Source organism: Notolepis coatsorum (genome assembly GCF_963971535.1).
Source record: "Notolepis coatsorum genome assembly, chromosome: 2".
NCBI lineage: Eukaryota > Metazoa > Chordata > Actinopteri > Aulopiformes > Paralepididae > Notolepis > Notolepis coatsorum.
The window spans coordinates 56,769,824-56,791,882 of NC_140166.1; the positions used below are offsets into that span (position 1 = coordinate 56,769,824).

General features: G+C 44.9%; 1 protein-coding gene across 1 annotated transcript in view; it reads left to right on the plus strand.

Annotated features, from left to right (window-relative positions):
* Positions 1–3,876, plus strand: part of cmtr2 (cap methyltransferase 2) — a gene marked incomplete at its 3' end in the record, with an annotated part of 28,540 nt that extends 24,664 nt beyond the window's left edge. The window contains exon 3 of the mRNA XM_084308160.1: positions 2,623–3,876. Coding sequence (XP_084164286.1) covers positions 2,623–3,876 — 1,254 coding nt within the window. The remainder of the gene's footprint in view (positions 1–2,622) is intronic.
* Between the last annotated feature and the right edge of the window lie 18,183 nt (positions 3,877–22,059).

The window sequence follows — 22,059 nt, forward strand, 5'->3', positions numbered from 1 at the left end:
GAATGCTCGCTCGTCACCCAAGGCATTTCGAGACGGCGGTGAGCGAGGTCGGAATGCTCGCTCGTCACCTCCCTGATACGGCGACTCAGAAGGAGAGAACGCACCACCTCCTACATACACATTATTTCGCACAGCAACATTTTTGTGGATCAATGCGAACTCGTCTGCTAAAATTGCAGCTTCCTGGAGGGTAGAAACTTTGCGTTCCTCTAAGTACACTAAAATGCGTTCGGGCACGCATTTCTTAAATTGCTCAATGAGGACTAACTCGCTCAAAGCTTCGACACCATCCACGTTACATGCCTCACACCAACGATCAAACATAGTCCGTTGTTCACGGGAAAAATCAACATGTGTTTGAGAGGGAGCTTTACTTAGTGCCCTAAATCGTTGCCTATACGCTTCCGGCACCAATTCATATACGCGCAAGACAGCACTTTTCACTTTCTCATATACCACGCTGTCTTCATTCGATAATGACCGGCACGCCCCCTGAGCCCTACCAGTGAGTCTGTATTGCAATAAAATCGCCCACTGGTCCTTTGGCCAATGCAAAGCCCACGCTATATGCTCAAAAACAGAGAAGTATGATTCCACCTCAGACTCCCGAAAAATGGGAACTAAAGAAATATGCTGCCCAATATTAAAAGGGGCCTGGGAGACTTCAGTTGAGGAGGAGGAAGGGCCACCACTCTCCAACTCCATCCTTCTTATAGTCACCTGGAGCGCCCTGTCCTTCTCCTCCTTTCTCTCCAGCCTGTCTCTCTCTCTCTCTCTTTCCTCCCTTCTCTCTTCCCTGTCTCTCTCTTCCTTCCTCTCCTCCCTGTCTCGCATAGCCTCTCTTTCCTCCATCTGGAGACGGGCCAAACGTCTACTTGATTTACGAGTGGGAGAAGAAACGGAGGCACGGCCTGAGTGTACAGAGTCATCACTGTCATTCTCCTCCCCCTTGGAAATGCCACCTCTCCGTTTTTTTTACCGCACCAGCGTTTCGATCTAAACCACCAGTGTCCTCACTAGACTTGTCAGCCGCCTCGCCGTGCGCGACGTTCTCAGAGACATTTCCCTGGGCTATGGGCAAACGAAATATATTATCCAACAACCCAGCCAGCACGATTGCTTTCAACTCCTCCTTACTTTTCGAACTTTGGACAGTAATGCCATAATGTTTGGCGACACTACACAAGTCTATTTTTGTGCAGATATCAATTTGTTCCCTCGTAGGGTCCGCCAAAAAAACGTCCAAAGTAAAAGCTGTCCCAGCCATACCTCTTGCAGAATGTGACTATGCCACAAATAACCTATGTATAAATACCCTGTGCTCCCGTAGCAACCCGCGTTACCACCAAACAAATAACAGGCACCAGGAAACATCCACTCACCTACTCCACAATATCCGTGCGTAACACATTTAATCGCCACATTCCGCAGTATACATTTCAACCAATCTGATTTAATGCCCACATCTACCATTCATGAAAACAATAAACATTGGTCCTAACCACCTAACTAGGATCACCTGTGTCACTCTAGCATATCCCCAGCTAAACTACTTCCCTAGCGGAACGAGGACTACACATATCTTCAGTCGCTTACCGATTTCATTGCGCGCTCCACCGGAATCACGACTCGTGCCCCCCTCCCCCTAACCAGGCAGGTGATCGCCCTGTTACCTATGTGGCAGAAAAAAGATCAGTCAAGAGTATCACATACAAGAACGGTTTACACCAATCAAACTGTGTAGCACGGACAATGGAGACACAATAATATAACTTACCAAGGGAGAAAAAAAAACGCTATCTTACCTGACATGCTCCAATTGACAAGTTACAATGTTACATAACAAACAAGGAACCATACAATTGTGCAAACTAACGAGCCCCCATGTCATGTACAAAGGTCTAAGGACCACACAGAATAATAACTGGAGCCGGCTGCACATGAACAAAAAACAGCCTCTCAGTAAATGCGTTTAAAGCAATGTCCCAGGTAGGTAAGAAAGCCACAACACAAGATGTTTTCCAAATAGTAAATTATATATTTATGGTGATAGGGATTGAAACCTCCACCATAATGCACAAGGGGAAAAGGTAGGGGAAGACAAACAAGACATACATATATACAAACAAACACTTAGTAAATAATATAAATACAATTGTGCCCGTCATGGGACACAAAGAGAAACCACAAGATATCACTTCCAGACAGCTAGACGAGAGGGCAACCTCCTCACTCCATTCTGGAACATGGCAGTGATTCAAATGAGGCGCCCGGACGTGTGTCATTTCCCACTCTGTTATCCACTCATCTCCACTGCCTGCCTGAAGATGCACCAATCAGGTGCAACCAATCCAATCAGGGAGATGAGTGGCATCTGCGGAACAGAAACAGAAACAGAAGATTAGGAGATGACACAACATCACACATACAAAACAACACATTTACATATACTAACCTGATGTTCAGATGGTGTCATAAATACAGTAATAATGGTAATGACCAACCCACGTATCCATGTACGTCACACCATGAATAAAAGTATTTATATTACGTACTTATCCTGCTTATCCTGTTATAATCATAACGAAAACCAGTGATATCTTCCCCCCCCCCTGTCCCCAGGTCAGCTACCTGCCCCGTGCCCAGTGGTTGTCCCATCAGAGGGTGAGCTGCAGCCTCAGCGCAGGACGCCCTCTGGGCCACAGGAAGCAGACGGGCTCCTTCAACGAGCGCCGGGAGCTGCGGACCCTGAGCTGGAGGGAGCGCATCGAGAGGGGGTCCCACGCCGGCTCGCTCCGGGACCACTGCTCCTCCGAGGGGACGGGCTGCGCGCTGGAGGGCCCGCTGGCGGACCGGGTGGACCTGGGCTGCGTGGTGGTGGTGGTGGGCGCCGCCCTCGGCGCCGTGAGGAACTCTGCCTTCTGCGAGGGAAGCCTGCTGAGCCACCTCAACGACGCCCTGGTGGCGGGGGGTCTCCTCGCTCCCCCCCCCTGTGAGGCCTGCCCGGTGGTCCGAGCCGGGGACATCCTGTCCGAGGTGGCCAGCGCCTCCGCGCGTCCCGACGGAGCGAGCAGGCGGTGCCTGGTGTTCGGCAGCGCGGCGGTGTGGGGCGGCGAGGCCCCGGCGGGGGGTCTGGTCGTCTCCATGGAGCCCTCCTGTCCCACGGCGGGGGGCCGCGCGGAGCTACACGACGGGGACCCGCGGTACCAGCGGGAGCTGGTGGGCCGCGTCCTGCTGTCCCTGCGCACCCTGACCGCCGGGGACGTCCTGCTGCTGCCCCTCGTCTCCGCCCTCACCCGCGTCTCCGCCGGGCTCGTCCTCTGCCTGCACCTGTCCTTCCGCTCCGTGTCCTTCACCCGCCTGCCCCCGCCGGACGGCACCGCGCTGGTGTGCGTGGGCTTCTGCCCCGAGGCCGCCGCCTCACTGCTGCCCGCTCTCGCCCACCTCCACGGCCTGATGGGACGCCTGGCGCAGGAGGGGGAGGGCCCCAAGCAGGAGGGGGAGGGCCCCAAGCGGGAGGGGGAGGGCCCCAAGCAGGAGGGGGAGGGCCCCAAGCGGGAGGGGGAGGGCCCCAAGCAGGAGGGGGAGGGCCCCAAGCAGGAGGGGGAGGGCCCCAAGCAGGAGGGGGAGGGCCCCAAGCGGGAGCGGGAGGGGGAGGGCCCCAAGCGGGAGGCGGAGGGCCCCAAGCAGGAGGGGGAGGGCCCCAAGCAGGAGGGGCAGGGCCCCAAGCAGGAGGGGCAGGGCCCCAAGCAGGTGCTGCAGTTCGTGCCCATGGAGGAGCTGCTCAGAGGCCCCCTGCTGCAGTTCCTGTGGGCCCTGAACTCTGCCATCCTCCGCCACCGGCTGCACCTGCTGCTGCAGCGAAGCACCGTCTGAAACCGCTGTGATCTGTTCCTCTGGTTTCTGCCGGAAGACCGACTTGAAAACTGCACTGAAGTCACGCTTCCTGTAAACGTGAATGACATTGTTACATTAAAACAGCTTATTAACCAATGGGAGGCCTAGTTATAATCAGCATGTATAGGTTGGCTATTATTATCCATCTAACGGTATCTTAACGCCTGACGGGGCTCTGGGTGTAGTTTGGGGATGTTTGATGTAGCGCTCCGTGCCGACGCCACGACGCTGCAGGGCCCACAGATGTTCAGCGGGGAAGGTTCTCACGGTGACACGGCTGGTACCCACTTCCTGTTCACCATCAATCAAGTCCTGTTTCTCCCGATACCGTGCATTAATGTGATTCAGTCTGCACCCTGTGACGGTATTGATTATCAATACTCGGCCCTAAGTGCCAAATGATTGTCGTTACGACCAACCGGTGCGCCAGCTGCTGTCTGCTGCCATGTTTCATCGATTCTAAGGCTGAGACGATATTATGCCATTCGGAAGAATCGATACATCGGGACAAAATTATAGATAAATATAGATTTTTTTTTAATAGAATTCCTTTTTTTATATATATATAGATTTTTTTTATATATATAGAGATTATTTAAACAACAAGTTTATGTTTATTTTGCAGCAATTCTTTGTCGTTGCCGCCATCTTTAGTGTTACAGATTTTCCCCGTTCAAAACGACCACAGTGATCCTTCTCATGTTACGGTCTGGTCATTGGACCTATCTCAAACCCTGCCCTCTTTTCTTGATCCTCCAATCACAACTGTCGCTTGCCTCGGACAAACAAAGCTTGTCTCAACTAGGAGGTGGTCTGGAGGGGGGGGGGGGGCTGAGTCTCTACTAGGAGGTGGTCTGGAGGGGGGGGGGCTGAGTCTCTACTAGGAGGTGGTCTGGAGGGGGGGGGCTGAGTCTCAACTAGGAGGTGGTCTGGAGCGGGGCTGAGTCAACTAGGAGGTGGTCTGGAGGGGGGCTGAGTCTCAACTAGGAGGTGGTCTGGAGGGGGGGGGGCTGAGTCTCAACTAGGAGGTGGTCTGGAGGGGGGGGCTGAGTCTCAACTAGGGGGTGGTCTGGAGGGGGGGGGGCTGAGTCTCAACTAGGAGGTGGTCTGGAGGGGGGGGGCTGAGTCTCAACTAGGAGGTGGTCTGGAGGGGGGGGGGCTGAGTCTCAACTAGGAGGTGGTCTGGAGGGGGGGGCTGAGTCTCTACTAGGAGGTGGTCTGGAGGGGGGGGGCTGAGTCTCAACTAGGGGGTGGTCTGGAGGGGGGGGGGCTGAGTCTCAACTAGGGGGTGGTCTGGAGGGGGGGGGCTGAGTCTCAACTAGGGGGTGGTCTGGAGGGGGGGGGGCTGAGTCTCAACTAGGAGGTGGTCTGGAGGGGGGGGGGCTGAGTCTCAACTAGGAGGTGGTCTGGAGGGGGGCTGAGTCTCAACTAGGAGGTGGTCTGGAGGGGGGGGGGCTGAGTCTCAACTAGGGGGTGGTCTGGAGGGGGGGGGCTGAGTCTCAACTAGGGGGTGGTCTGGAGGGGTGGGGCTGAGTCTCAACTAGGGGGTGGTCTGGAGGGGGGGGCTGAGTCTCAACTAGGAGGTGGTCTGGAGGGGGGGGCTGAGTCTCAACTAGGAGGTGGTCTGGAGGGGGGGGGCTGAGTCTCAACTAGGGGGTGGTCTGGAGGGGGGGGGGCTGAGTCTCAACTAGGAGGTGGTCTGGAGGGGGGGGGGCTGAGTCTACTAGAATATATATATATATTCAAATTGAGGATTTAGTTTGAGGATATTTAATTAAAAAAAAAAGTTTTTATTATGTTTTTATTATTATAAAAAATTAAGGTTCGAACATCCGTTCGAAAAACCCCGACGAAGTTCGAAGCCCAAAACCTTGTTTAGGGAAAGACCTGCAATGTCGGACTAGTTTCAGAACAGTCATGAGAAAACTACTCAAGTGTTTTTTTTTATTACACTTTTATTTTTCTACATTTTGTAAAATAAATATAATGTTATTGAGGGTTTTGAGGTTTATTATTATTATTATTTTTAAATCCACAATAAAATAAAACATTTAATGTTTTCTGTTGATTGTGTTTATTATTTACCATAAAGGTTATTCAATAAAGGTTGAATGAATGAATGAACAATAACTTAAAGGCCAACTTGCAGGTTAAACCCTACTCTGCAATTATGGGTAGTTTACGTCATTGGTATCTAATTTAATTATAATTTTTTTCCCATTTGACGCCGGAAATGGGACCCAGGTTCCGTTCCAGGCTGCCTCCTGAATAAGATGAGATGAGATATTCCTTTATTGAGGAAATTCAGGAACAGAAGTGGCTACAGTGTCCTCTAGTGACAATGTGCCGATGTCTCAACATGTAGCTGTTTATGGTACTTAATAATAATAATAATTACTTGGTTTTGTATAGCGCCTTTAACACTTTAAGTGCCGGAAACATTTTTAGGCGTCTTTCCTAGCCATGCTCAAGTTGCCTAGGACGCCGTAACTCGTCTTTGATATCAATATTTCTAAAATCTGTGATCGGAATCATATTTCCCCTCTGCAGCCTTCACACACAGTTCTGAGCTCCTCTCAATCCTCTAGCGGTTCAAGAGCGCCATCTGGTGGCCGATCGGCAGAAGCGCCAAACAGGAAGTCATGTGGATGAAGTGGTGATCACCCATATTACTTCCGGGCACTCGCTATAGGTCCCGGGACTCGAGCTCGACACAATACATAGCGATCCGTTGCCAATAACTCGATAAACAACATGATTTGGACGTATATACTATTATACAACCTGGAAATGGACCGGGTATTTCGACATCCCATAATGGAAAACTGTCTACCCCACGCTGATCGCCCAACGGCCCAAGGAGACTGGGGTGAGTTTTAGCGTGTAATATTACCGTGTTCGATACTAACTGATCTGATGAACATATGACCCACATTAGATGAATGGTATAACGCTGCCCACGGAATTATAAACGCCCCCTCGCCCATCCGGTCAACATCAGATGACGTGTAGTAACTTCCAGAAGTACGTCCAGTTGGAATTTTTTATATCGCGGCGATTGCTATCAAACTATTTCATCATCAATATAATGCATTTGGGGCTATAAATCACGTTCTGGAGAAAGCTGCAGAAAGAGATGAAAACATACTTATACTTTAGATCATATTTTAGTATGAATATGTGAATGAAAAAGTTTAACGTTGCTACACCCAGAACAATACATATAGGACATTGAATGGGCCCTAATAATGGCAATCTAGCAATAGAATTTAAAAAGTTATAGCCCTGCAAAGAAGGGGAACTTCTCCATGTTAAATAGAGCTGGCAACGGATGGTATATCATGAATTTAGCCTTAGGCAATCAAAGTGTTAATAAAACCCAAGGCCGCTTTACGTGGGGCGAAAAACAACAACAAGCATGGTGGACAGACACACAACATTCAATGTAGGAACTTAGGGGTCAAAGGCCAAGTTGAAGAGGTGAGTTTTGAGGAGTTTATTGAATGAGTCCAGAGTTGGGGCGGTGCGGAGTTCTGCGGGGAGTGACTTCCAGAGGGTGGGAGCTGCCACACTGAAATCTCTGTCCCCGAAGGTCCACAGTCTGGTTCGGGGGATGGAGAGCTGACCAGTGTCTTGAGGATCGCAGGGACCGTGACTGAGTGTGGGGGTGGAGGAGGTCAGTGAGGTGCCAGAGCGACAAGAGCGTGGAGGGACTTGTAGGTGATGCAGGATTTGATGGGGAGCCAGTGGATGAGGGTGGGGGTGATGTGCTGCCAGGGTTTAGTACTTAGGTCCACTGCAGTTGTATCGGCCATGGCCCGATGCAGATGTCTCCAATTTGGCTGATTAAGGCCGTGAGCATTTGTGCATATGAGGAGAAAAATAATGCATAATGTATCCTGTCTGATAAGGTCGGGTGGTCCTCTCTGGCAGAGAGACAGGGCTTGCATTGGCATCTGTTTCTGTGTAAAGTCAGTATTACTTTTTTCCCCCCTCCTTTTTCCGATTTCTCTCCCATCCCACTGTTAGTCGTTATGCCAATTCCCAACCCCCTTCCTGGTTGTTGCGCACTCCCCCCTACTGTTGGTCCGGGAGGCCGGAGACTGTCACATGCTTTCCTCCGACGCATGTGCAGCCAGCCGGCAGCCAGCCTGGCAGCGCAGATTCTCACCAGGAGAGTGTAACGTGTGGAAGGTCACACTACCTCCCTCCAGATCCTACCCTCGCTGTGCAGGCGCCCCGACCGAACTGTAGCGGTCGCTGTCCACAACGCCCAGGACCCACCCATCAGCTTTCCCACCCCTAACACTGCCAATTGTGTTAGTGTGAACGACCAGCCAAGCTGATAGCAACGCCGAGAGCTGGACTCGAACCCAGCGTCTCCAGCGTTGATGGCGAGTGCCTTGCCCACTACACCACCTAGCCGCCCTAAAGTCAGTATTATTGATGATCTCCCTGGAACTCTGGACCTTATCACACTCGCTCTGGTGATCGGCTTAATTCAGTTTCAGTTTATTTGTTGGAGAGGGACAACCTCCCGCTCCCCCCGGCAGCGCGTCGAAGTGTCCTTGAGCAAGACGCTTAACCCCTAACTGCTCCTGATGAGCAGGTCGGCACACAAATGCAGCCATTTACCATTTATATTCTCTCTCTCTGTATCTCTCTCCCTCTCTGTCTGTCTCTCTCACTCTCTCTCTGTCTCTCTCTCACTCACTCTCTCTTTTACATTTAGTCATTTAGCTGACACTTTTATCCAAAGCGACTTACAAGTTCTGTACGACATGTTATCGGCACAACTCAAGATTCAAGAGTTTATTCATCACATACATACCAGGGCATACAGTGAAATGCGGTTGGCCATGCCCGCTACTATTGTGCAATAAAGCAATAGTAATAGTAATAATAATAAAAAGATAACTAGAATAGACATGGTAAATAGACATGTTAATAAATCGCTTAAAGGCACTGGATCCTATGTACACTCCTATACAATGTGCAGTTTTTCTTCTATGTCCCTATATGCTATCCTTGCTGTTACTAACTATACTATACAACAATCACGACAAGTTATTTTCTTAAAGTGTCATTTTCTTGTGTGTTTAAAGTGACCTGTGGTGCGTTTGTATGGGGGTAGATTTCTATCAAAAATAAACAAACGCAAAAGTAGAATCCACAATCGTAAAAACGATCCACACACACACACCTCTCAATTTGTGTTTCATAAATCATAAAAACACGCTTGATTTGCTTAGATTTACGTACGGAATTCTAAAAACAGCTTGATCTGATTAGATTTACGTACGGAATTCTAAGGACACGCTTGATCAACTTGGAGTTACGTACGGAATTTTGAGACAAATATTTCGCTGTTTTCCCCAGCGGGATTCGTGTGTGAAGCTTCTTCTTAGAGGTCTATCAAAAATAAACAAACGCAGAAGTAGAATCCACAATCGTAAAAACGATCCACACACACACACTTCTCAATCTGTGTTTCATAAATCATAAAAACAGCTTGATTTGCTTAGATTTACGTACGGAATTCTAAGGACACGCTTGATCAACTTGGAGTTACGGACAGAATTTTGAGACAAATATTTCACTGTTTTCGCCAGCGGGGATTCGTGTGTGAAGCTTCTTCTTCTTCGGCGCTACCGAACACGGCCCGAGTTGTGTTCGGCTCATGAGCGCTACCAGTGGCCAAAATCGCACATTATCTTTAGCCCTATCAACATTCCATTATGAAAATGAATGCTCAAAGTAAATATATATAGTACAATTTTGAAGATAACAACTAGGGCTTTCAATTGATATAAAATATCTGTATGATTATCATGATTATTATTATTAATATCTTTCATATTTGATACAGAAATTATTACAAAAATCTTGTCCGGCCACCACATTTCAACAAACAACTGCATTTTCAAACTTAGAGGGTATGGGATATAGACAATTATATGGGCAATATAGAACATCTGACAGTTTAGAAATATAATTTATTGTTCAAAAGTTATTATAATTATAGTGATAGTAATAAAACAATTCCGTCTGAAAATGAACTTGAATGGGTTTATGATGAATATCTGTTTGTGGGTATGCTCAAAGTAATATATTATTCATATCTTTCATATTTTCTACAGAAATGATTACAAAAATATTGTCCGGCCACCACATTTCAACAAACAACTGCATTTTCAAACTTAGAGGGTATGGGATATAGACAATTATATGGGCAATATAGAACATCTGACAGTTTAGAAATATAATTTATTGTTCAAAAGTTATTATAATTATAGTGATAGTAATAAAACAATTCCGTCTGAAAATGAACTTGAATGGGTTTATGATGAATATCTGTTTGTGGGTATGCTCAAAGTAATATATTATTCATATCTTTCATATTTGCTACAGAAATTATTACAAAAATCTTGTCCGGCCACCACATTTCAACAAACAACTGCATTCTGAACAGGCTGTCATCCCCACCTGCCTGAAGAAGTCCACTATTATCCCTGTACCCAAGAAATCCAAGCCTGCTTGCCTCAACGACTACCGCCCTGTAGCTCTCACCTCCATAGCCATGAAGTGCTTTGAGAAGCTAGTAAAGGGCTACATCTGCTCCTCCCTCCCCATCAACATGGACCCCCTGCAATTTGCATATCGCCCCAACAGGTCCACGGAGGACGCCATAGCCCATGTGCTGCACACAGCAGCATCACACCTGGACAAGAGGAAGGGGAACTATGTGAGAATGCTATTCATCGACTACAGCTCGGCATTCAATACCATAGTCCCCTCCAAACTCATAGCCAAGCTCAGGGACCTGGGCTTGAACTATGACCTCTGCCAGTGGGTCTTGGACTTCCTGACGGGCAGACCCCAGGTGGTGAGAGCAGGCAACTGCACCTCCTCATCCATCACCCTCAACATAGGGGCCCCCCAGGGCTGTGTTCTGAGTCCCCTCCTCTACTCCCTGTACACACACGACTGTGTGGCTCAGCGGAGTAGCAACACAATCATCAAATTTGCTGACGACACAGTGGTGGTGGGCCTGATCTCTGCAAACGACGAGAGGGCCTACCTGGATGAGGTCAAGGTCCTGGCGGGATGGTGCCAGGAAAACAGCCTCTCCCTGAACGTCAGCAAAACAAAGGAGATGATTGTGGACTTCAGGAGGTCGGGGGTCAAGGACTACAGCCCCCTCAGCATCGACGGGGCACCGGTTGAGAGAGTGAACAGCTTTAGGTACCTCGGAGCCTACATATCCGAGGACTTGACATGGACCACACACATTGACAGTGTTGTGAAGAAGGCACGACAACGCCTCTACTTCTTCAGGCGCCTAAGGAAGTTCCAAGTCAGTCAGAAGATCCTTAAGAACTTCTACTCATGTACAATAGAGAGCATCCTGACTGGCAACATCACCTCCTGGTTTGGGAATAGCACTGCACAAGACCGAAGCAGACTACAAAGAGTGACGCGTTCAGCCGAACGCACAATTGGAGGGGGGCTCCCCACCCTCCAGAACATTTACAACAAGCGGTGCAGGGGCAAGGCTAAGAGAATCATTAAGGACTCCAGTCACCCGGACAACTGCCTCTTTGAACTGCTGCGGTCAGGCAAGCGATACCGGAGTCTCAAGGCGAGCACAGAAAGACTCAGAAGAAGCTTCTATCCCCAGGCCATCAGGCTGCTCAACGAACAATGAACACTACACAACAACCATCAAACGCACATAGCACACACATCAATCAATCAATCAAATCCTTTATTTAACCAGATAAGCATCATTGAGATTAAAATCTCTTTTTCAAGAGCGATCTGGCCAAGCAAGGCAGCAGAAAGTTTCAACATAAAAAAGAACATCACAATAACATACAGATAAAACATTTACATCAAGCTCCAATTTCAGGCAAGTTATCAAACAGGCAAATGATCAAACACAGTTGCACTGACCAAGGGAACTGAGTTCGTAGGATTTTAAAATGGCTTTGAATTCTCCGAGGGTGACCAGTCCTGGTAATTTTAGGTCCTCCTGTATCTTGTTCCAAGATGAAGGAGCAGCATATTTAAAAGCCCTTTTTCCCAATTCAGTTCTCATATGGGGAACTTCCAGTGTTAGAACAGCTTGAGAACGAAGGGCATACTTATATTGCTTTGTGCACAGAAGCACACTTAGGTACGAGGGAACCAGTTTAAGCAGAGCTTTGTGCACCAGAGAGAGCCATCGAGAAAATCGCCGTATTTGTAGAGATGGATAACTTGCAATGGTATATAGGGTGCAATGGTGCACTCGATTTCCACATCCTGTGACAAAGCGTAAGGCAGAATGGTACACAGTATCAAGCTTTCTAAGGTACTGATCAGGTGCATACATATAGAGTAAGTCACCATAATCGAGTAGTGGTAAGAAGGTGGTCGAGATCAGGTGACTTCTCACTTTAAGTGAAAAACAGGACCTGTTTCTGAAAAAGAAGCAGAGTTTAAGCTTCAGCTTTGACACAAGTTTGTCTATGTGAGATTTAAACGTAAGGTTCTCGTCCACTGTAATGCCTAGATATTTGTAGGAAGCAACCCTTTCGATGTCAGTCCCTCCAGCAGTAACAAGTGTGGGAAGATCAGCTGGGAGTCTCTTCCCATTTGAGAAGAGCATAAACTTTGATTTGCCAGCATTTAACACTAGCTTAAGCTGGGTAAGATGTGACTGAACAATGTCAAAGGCAGATTGCAAGAACTCCATCGTCAGATGAGCAATAAATTACTGTGTCATCAGCATAGAAATGGTAAGCAGCATTAGACAGGTTGATACAAAGATCATTTACATATATGGAGAAGAGTAGAGGTCCCAGTACGGAACCTTGTGGTACACCCTTAAGTACAGGGAGGAAAGATGATGATAAACCAGCAGACTGTACACACTGTGATCTATCCGTCAGGTAATTTGCATCCACACGCACACACTCACTTTAAACAAACACACTGTAGCACCCACTCCCCACACTTTATAGCACACACTCACTTTAAACAAACACACTGTAGCACCCACTCCCCACACTTTATATTTATTGATAAAGGATTGCACTACAACTCGTACACCTTACTGTAAATTGTACCTAAATTGTACCTCATCCCATTTCTGCTTTGCACTATATAGTATTGTATATTAGTACATTGCATACTAGTATATTGTATATTGTATGGTAACTCCGTTACTTCTATTCTGCATTGAACATTGTACATATGTCTATACTGAACACTGTGACCTCTATTTTTACTTCTATTTTACATGCTATACTATTTTATTTCATACTATCTTGTCTAGCACAGTCTCTGGAGCGTAACAGTAAGAAACATTTTGTATAAAAGTATTCTGTACTTCTGTATGACAACTATTAATGAAACTTGAAACTCTGAATTAATTTAGCCTTGTAGTTTTCTAATGCCATCGTTTATTTGTTATATTTTGTATTGATTAAACATTAAACAGTTACTGTACATGACACTGTACATGTCAAATATGCTAAGGTAATTAGCTTTAACTTATTGCTTATGGAGCAGTGTCCCCATTTATCACAGAGGAGTTGATGAACACTGTAGCTGTATTATGTAAGAAATACATACAGTATATAATAATTGTAATTTTTGTTTTGGTGTAAATCTAATATAATATATCATCTATAAATGCTATATGATCTGATAAAGTATACAGTATTCACATAAGGTGCTACAGGTTCCTAGTTGGAGGCTTAGCTCACACAGAGTGCCCTCTCCATCCGCTCACACTCTTGTTCCTAGTTGGAGGTCTGGCAGCAGTCCCTGCCCACTGGTGTGGAGCCTGGTGGCCGAGGGGGGGGGGGGCTTCTCATCTGGACTAGCTCGTCATAGAGGGCGAGGGGGGGGGCTTCTCATCTGGACTAGCTCGTCATAGAGGGCGAGGGGGGGGGCTTCTCATCTGGACTAGCTCGTCATAGAGGGGGGGGGGGGGGGGCTTCTCATCTGGACTAGCTCGTCATAGAGGGCGAGGGGGGGGGCTTCTCATCTGGACTAGCTCGTCATAGAGGGCGAGGGGGGGGGGCTTCTCATCTTGACTAGCTCGTCATAGAGGGGGGGGGCTTCTCATCTGGACTAGTTTGACCTCGTACAGCGTGCTGTAGCCAAATGAGCATGGCCAGCAAACACGTCGTAAGCCGTTCTGGCGGTCAATAATGTATATTTCTATATTTGATTGAAAATGTAAACAAAACACCATTATGAAATATCTTGGCTAGGATGGCTCGCTGGTCCAGTGAGCAAGGCGATCACCACCACCCGCGTAACAGGTTTTAAAAAAACGCGACTTTCTCCAGCAGCTGCAAAACGGATATCATCTTCTGTTCTTCTTCTCTTAATGTGGATACAGCGGCGCAGCATCCACAAACTCGCAACAGCGCCACATATGGCCAAAATAATACATGGTTTTGTAAACAGGGAGTGGATGGAGGTTAAGGGAATGGATCGTTGTTAAGAGCGAGTGAATGGACGTTAAGGCCAACTACTCCAGGGTCCCGCGCGGCTACCGATCACCACCAATGCAGGAGATGCTGCGTTCGAGCCCAGCTCTCTGCATCATAACGGCGGGAATTTTTTTTTTTATCAACTTTTTCTCCCATTTTCTATTTTTCCCAATTTCGTATCGTCCAATTCTCCCCTCCCCTGTCTCGAACGCTGTTTGGCCATGCCTCCCACAGGCCGGCTGTAATGTGGACCAAGCCTTGCCGCTACACTTCCGCGTTACATTGAAATCGGGGAGGAGAGAGCGGGGAGCAAATGAGAGAATGTGGATGAGAGCCGTGATGTAAGTGGTTGCAGATACGGCTGTGGGGGTGCTGGAGACATGATCCAATAGACGTTTATGCGCCTCAATCTCCTGAACACGGCGCGACCCATAACTAATCGATCAGAACTAAATCGGCAGAGAAAAAGCCCATTTTAATCTGCAACATATATCCACTCTTGAACAATGAAACACTCCTTTTTCTTCTATTTACAAATAAGAGCAGCTCTGAAGGCTCACGGAGATGAACGTTATTTCGATTGATATGAATAGCTAGTTACGTTAATATAGAGAGATGATAAATTAATTAAACGTAAAAAAAGTGATTCAAACTTGCGACCATCGGCTCCACGGCGAGCTGGCGAACGAGTTGAGCTAAGTGCGTCGACGTTACAACTGAGTGACGAATGTATAATTTACACTGGTGCCAATTGCGTGCGTTTGTCTAAGTATTATTATTATTATCTACCGGCGTGGCGGCAAAACCTGCCTCGAAAGTAGACGAGAGTAGCACGAGTAGAAAATGGGAGAAAAGTAGATATTATGTGTCTGACTCTGAGTTGACATAACGAGAAAACTTAAGAAACAGAGAGGATTCCGTTCGTGCAGAGAGCTGGGCGAGCGTGACAAATGCACCCATTTCATTGGCTGTCAGTCTGTTACACCTATACACGGCTGGCCTCGCCTGGCCAGCCGTGTATAGGTGTAACAGACTGACAGCCAATGAAATGGGTGCATTTGTCACGCTGTCCAAGGAGCTGAACTGCTCTCGTGCAGCAGTGTTCGAATCCCGGTCGGGGCAAAAGCCTGTCATACATTATCAAAGATAAACAGCTATGTTGAATCAATAAACATGAATATCACTAAATAAACATGAATATTGCACAGATTTAGATTATAATAGTAAAGCTATTATAATAGTTCGATGGTTGTGATGGCAAAGTTTGCGTCAGGTTCCTTACTGTATATTTGCATATCGTATGTCACAAATGTAACAGTACTATATACCTGTATGTCATGTATGTCCCTGTCATAAATGTCATGTATGTCATAAATGTCACTATGAATTGAAAATGGCAGACCCTGATGTAAACAAGACAAATGTCTTTCTCTGCTCTGCATCCCCTTAAACATTTTGTGTATTGAGCCGTACTGTATTGTACCCATTCTGCAATCTGTTAAATAAAGTTTTCATTCATTAATTCTGTCCCCGTCTCTCCTTGTTGCACATATTTAGATTATCATTAGATTGTAGCGGCAGAGGTTTTTGTCAACTTAAATCATGTTTCTTAATTTATGCACAGGACTGTGTGTGGATGACCACAGGCCTGTGGTCCCCAACACCTCTGGGGTCAAACACCATCTCCTCAGTCTTCTTAACATTTAAAACCAGACAGTTATTGTCGCACCAGTTTACAAACCACTGGATTTCCAAATAATAGTCAGCTAGGTCACTGTCATTCTTAATTAGAGCTAAAATGGCAGCGTCATCAGGAAATGTTCATATCATATCTGGTGAATTACCTAGCTCATGGAAGTCGGCCATGGTTCTCCCCTTGTTAAAGGGCGGAGACCCCTCTGACCTAAATAATTATCGCCCTATTTCCAGATTGTCTGTAATGGCCAAAGTCTTTGAATCGCTTGTAAACAAACTGAAAGAGTTTCTAGCTGACCATAATATTCTTAACAAGTCTCAGTCAGGCTTCAGATCCATAGTACTTCAGCGACTATGCTAGTCTCAAATGACATAATTGAAGCACTAGACAAGAAAAAACACTGTGCAGCATTGTTTGTTGATCTGTCTAAAGCGTTTGACTCTGTGGATCACGCATTACTGCAGAGGCTTGGCTGCATATAGGTCTTGGTAAAACGGCTTTGAGCTGGTTTAAAAACTATCTATCTGAAAGAACTGTGTCTCAGTAATAATAATAATAATAACTTTATTTGTATAGCACCTTTCATACAGGGGATTGCAGTTCAAAGTGCTTTACATCAGTAAGAAATAAAACATAAAATCAGTGTAAAACAAGCAGCAAGAGCAAAGCATAAAGTGGGATAAAATAATGCAGATATATTAATCAATTCATATCAGAACCTCACGTTCCAATATGCTTCTGTAATCTGTTACAAAACATGATAAGGTTATAGTATGCACCCAGCAGATAGTGGGGCGTAAAGATAAAAGTAGAAATAAGTCAAATGAGCAGACATATAAAATCACAGTTTTTCACATTAGGATCTAACATCCTTTAGGGCCACCTTGTTTATGGTTTGATTCAGTTTTAGTAGAATGTAAAATACATGAATGATGAAATGAGCACATAAAGTGCAGACATACTATAAAATCCTCGGATATATAAAATAAAGGAGAATAAAGACATCCCTCCAGGCCTCCAACTCCCTCTGAAAAAACTCTGTCTCAACAAAGTCCTGGAATGGCATCCTGGGATTGGTGAGTCCTTCTGCTGCATAGGTCTGGAAGACCTTAGTGGAGCAGTAGAAGTACAGTATCTCACCGCTCCAGTCTGATAAAAAAAAAAGTGGATGGTGGAGCCATCTCTGAGGAACCGGGACTTTGGCTGACCAGTTGTGTGTCCTCTTGGGGAGCCGCTGTTGTTGTTTCTGCTGCTTCTCCAGCATCTCACTGAATGAATGAATGAAAACTTTATTTAACAGATTGCAGAATGGGTACAATACAGTACGGCTCAATACACACAATTGTTAAGGGGATGCAGACCAGAGAAAGACGTTTGTCTTGTTTACATCAGGGTCCCCTATTTTCAATTCATAGTGACATTTATGACACACACAACATACATGACATCATGACATTTATGACATAGGGACATACATGACATACAGGTATATAGTACTGTTACATTTGTGACATATACGATATGCAAATATACAGTACTGTTACCCATAGATCCTAACTATTATAATAGTTCAATGGTTGTGATGGCAAAGTTTGCGTCAGGTTCCTTACTGTATATTTGCATATCGTATGTCACAAATGTAACAGTACTATTGTTTCTGGCTTAAAGGCCAACCTTCATATTGTATTTTTGTTCAATAAACAATGTGGACTAAACCTTCAACAATACACAGAAGGTTAACCCTTTCACTGCCACACAACAGCCGGTTAACCCTGTAAACCTTCTAGTCCCAAAACATTCTGTGACTAATTCAGTGCAGATTGTAATGTATTGTCATCATGCAGCACAAGTACAGTACAACTAAAAGAGGTTTGGCATCCAACCAGAGTGACTATGTAGCAGTAACGTGAAATAGTAATATACACTGTACAGGTGGTTAAACTGGGTATAACATATATAAATTAGTACTATGAGTACTACATGTATGTACAGAGTTGTAGTATTAATATGTACAGTGATACAGGTATAAAGACACTATGGTATAAGTCATACTGGCCAGCAGTGTAACTAGTAAGAGTAGGTAAGAGATATGTACAGATTTAGATATAGTATTAATATGTACAGTGATACAGGTATAAAGACACTATGGTAGTAAGTCATACTGGCCAGCAGTGTAACTAGTAAGAGTAGGTAAGAGATATGTACAGAAAAAACGAACTCAGTCACTCGGTAAATCAATTCAATTGGAGTCTCTTTAAACAGCGGCAACACAAACCTATTGGTAAACAAACGTATTGTTGAAAATATACAATATGACTGCTGTTGTGACAGTGTTTAGGAATCGGATCTTATTTAGTAGTTTAAACTCACCTTCAAACATTAACAGGTTGAAAAACGCTACTTTCTCCAGCTCTGGGCCCTGTTTCTTGTACCTGGATAACTGAGTTAGCCGGATAACTTTAGCTGGATAACTGGGTTAGCCTGACTTTCCGATTTCATGTACGTGGATTTTCCAAATCACCATGACAACATATCCAAAAGTTTGAGCCTGGTCGAAAGCAGAGTTCAAGTTCAAGTTAGCCTGAACTATCGCCACGCCCCCGCAAAGAAGTGACAGCCCGTTTCCTGAAACTATTCCCACAGTCTACGATCTGCATTATACCATTCTGAATTACGTTTTTGTGCTCCATTCTTCCAGAGGGGGCTTTTGAAATGTAAAATAGACCCAAAATGCTGATATTAAATTCACTTTGTCCTAAATAATGCACGTTATATATACCGTGGCGACGGTGGCGCTCGCTCGTGCGATGTACACATGATGTGGTTATTTTAATTGTAACTGGGATTAAGATGTCTGATGAGATGCGCTGTTTGACGGATTTGAGAAATTGAATGAGCCGTTGACGTCACATTAATGAATGAGGATAAAGAGATAAACTTCATTCAAAACAAAGGATATTCTAAACACGGGTCTCTCGTTCATTAATGTATAAACAATGAATTTATCCCATCTGGCCCAGTGGCCCAGCGGTAGTGCTCAAGCTTGCCAATCCAGCGACCGGTGTTCAAATCCCGGTGTTTACAATATGATTTTTTTGAATATAATATGAATGATTATACGCCAAAGTAGCCTGGTTTTAAGTTAAAATATTATAAATCTACATGCATTGAGGATGTCATTCTTTATATAGCTCTCAACGTGCACCAAATTGAATTATTCCTATATTGCAAAAAGAAGGACCCCGGTCTTGAACCCGGGTCGTCCGTGTGGAAGTCAAAACAACAACCCGTTGGACCACATTGGAGATAAGTTAAACATTGACTATACATCAATCAATGGGCAAGAAAGCCGTCTCGTAATTCTGTATAACAGTTAACTAGTTATTTTCGCTAGCAAGATCTCATTTGATTATTCAATCCAGCAGGCAAGTTTAAAGAAATATAATCTGATTGATTGAGGTAATGAGGGACTTAGAATTAGCCTATAGATAACGCATTTAACTTGTCGGCGAGGCGATTGAGCCTATTGCAATCTGTCAATAAAGTCTTAAATCAATTAATCAATCAATGCCGTTGAGAATCAGGGTCTCTGCCATCGATACGTGCTGGCTTTCCACCTAAAACGGGAGCGCGCATCTAGCCTGACTTGAGCCTGACTCTCAAGTCTGGCTTGAGTTAACGAGACTGAATCCTCCTTTGTGAAACAGGAAAATCCCGGCTTTGAACATCGGGTTAACTGAAGCTGGATAATGGACATGTTGATCGACTTAGTTGAACCACGTACATGAAACAGGGCCCTGCTCTTCTTCTGTTCTTCTTCTCCTAAATGTGGATACAGCGCAGCATCCACAAACTCGCAACAGCGCCACTAGTGGCCAAAATAATACATGGTTTTGTAAACAGGGAGTGGATGGAAGTTAAGGGAAGGATCGTCGTTAAGACACACGAGTGAATGGACGTTAAGGCCAACTACTCCAGGGTGCCGCATCCACTTGCCCACTGCACCACCGTGTCATCATAAGAATGTTATTTTCATAATGGTGTTTTGTTTATATTTTCAATCAAATATTGAAATATACATTATTGACCGCCAGAACGGCTTACGACGTGAATGAATGAATGAAATGAATGAATGAATGAATGAATGAATGAATGAATGAATTAATGAATGGATGAATGAATGAAAACTTTATTTAACAGATTGCAGAATGGGTACAGTACAGTACGGCTCAATACATACAATTGTTAAGGGGATGCAGACCTGAGAAAGACGTTTGTCTTGTTTCCATCAGGGTCCCCCATTTTCAATTCATATAGACATTTAGGACATACACAACATACATGACATTTGTGGCATAGGGACATATAGGTATTTAGTACTGATACATTTGTGACATAAGCGGTATTCAAATATACAGTACTGTTACCCCTAGATCCTGACAGAGTATATACATATGATGGGGAGGGGACTGTACATTAGGAGGGGGTGGGCGGGTGGGAGGGAAATATACATACGGCGGGGAGGGAATATATACATGCGGTGGGGAGGAGACTGTCTATTAGGAGGTGGTGGGGGTTTTGGGCATTTAAGGTGGCCAGTTTCGAATTGCAGCCTCCCGTAGGTGCTCTTTAAGAGCGGTTTTGAATGTGGGCAGGGATTCACATTCCTTTACAGCTTTGGGTAGGGCGTTCCACATTGTTGTGGCATAATTGCGAAACGTGTTTAGTCCCTTGTTTGAGCCGAATCTGGGTTTAACATGATTTGTTGAGCTTCCTCTGGTGTAGTGGTTGTGGTATTCACTGACCTTTGGGAAGTATTTTGACATGTACATGGGCACCCCGGCACGTGTTTGCTGGCCATGCTCATTTGGTCTGCCAGACCTCCAACTAGGAACCTATAGCACCTCATGTGAATACTGTATACTTTATCAGATCATATAGCATTTAGCATTTATAGATGATATATTATATTAGATTTACACCAAAACAAAAAAAAAACATCAAAAAACACTTTACAATTATTATATACTGTATGTATTTCTTACATAATACAGCTAGTGTTCATCAACTCCTCTGGGATAAATGGGGACACTGCTCCATAAGCAATAAGTTAAAGCTAATTATCTTAGCATATTTGACATGTACAGTGTCATGTACAGTAACTGACTTATGTTTAATCAATACAAATATAACAAATAAACGATGGGATTAGAAAACTACAAGGCTAAATTAATAAAAAATGCAGTTGTTTGTTGAAATGTGGTGGCCGGACAAGATTTTTGTAATCATTTCTGTAGCAAATATGAAAGATATGAATAATATATTACTTTGAGCATACCCACAAACAGATATTCATCATAAACCCATTCAAGTTCATTTTCAGACGGAATTGTTTTATTACTATCACTATAATTATAATAACTTTTGAACAATAAATTATATTTCTAATCTGCCAGCTGTTCTATATTGCCCACATAATTGTCTATATCCCATACCCTCTAAGTTTCCTGCTAGCTTGTCAGTAAAGTGGTTGAAAATGCAGTTGTTTGTTGAAATGTGGTGACCGGACAAGATTTTTGTAATAATTTCTGTATCAAATATGAAAGATATTAATAATAATAATCATGATTGATAATCATACAGATATTTTATATCATTTGAAAGCCCTAGTTGTTATCTTCAAAATTGTACTATATATATTTACTTTGAGCATTCATTTTCATAATGGAATGTTGATAGGGCTAAAGATAATGTGCGATTTTGGCCACTGGTAGCGCTCATGAGCCGAACACAACTCGGGCCGTGTTCGGTAGCGCCGAAGAAGAAGAAGCTTCACACACGAATCCCCACGGTGAAAACAGTGTAATATTTGTCTCAAAATTCTGTCCGTAACTCCAAGTTGATCAAGCGTGTCCTTAGAATTCCGTACGTAAATCTAATCAGATCAAGCTGTTTTTAGAATCCGTACGTAAA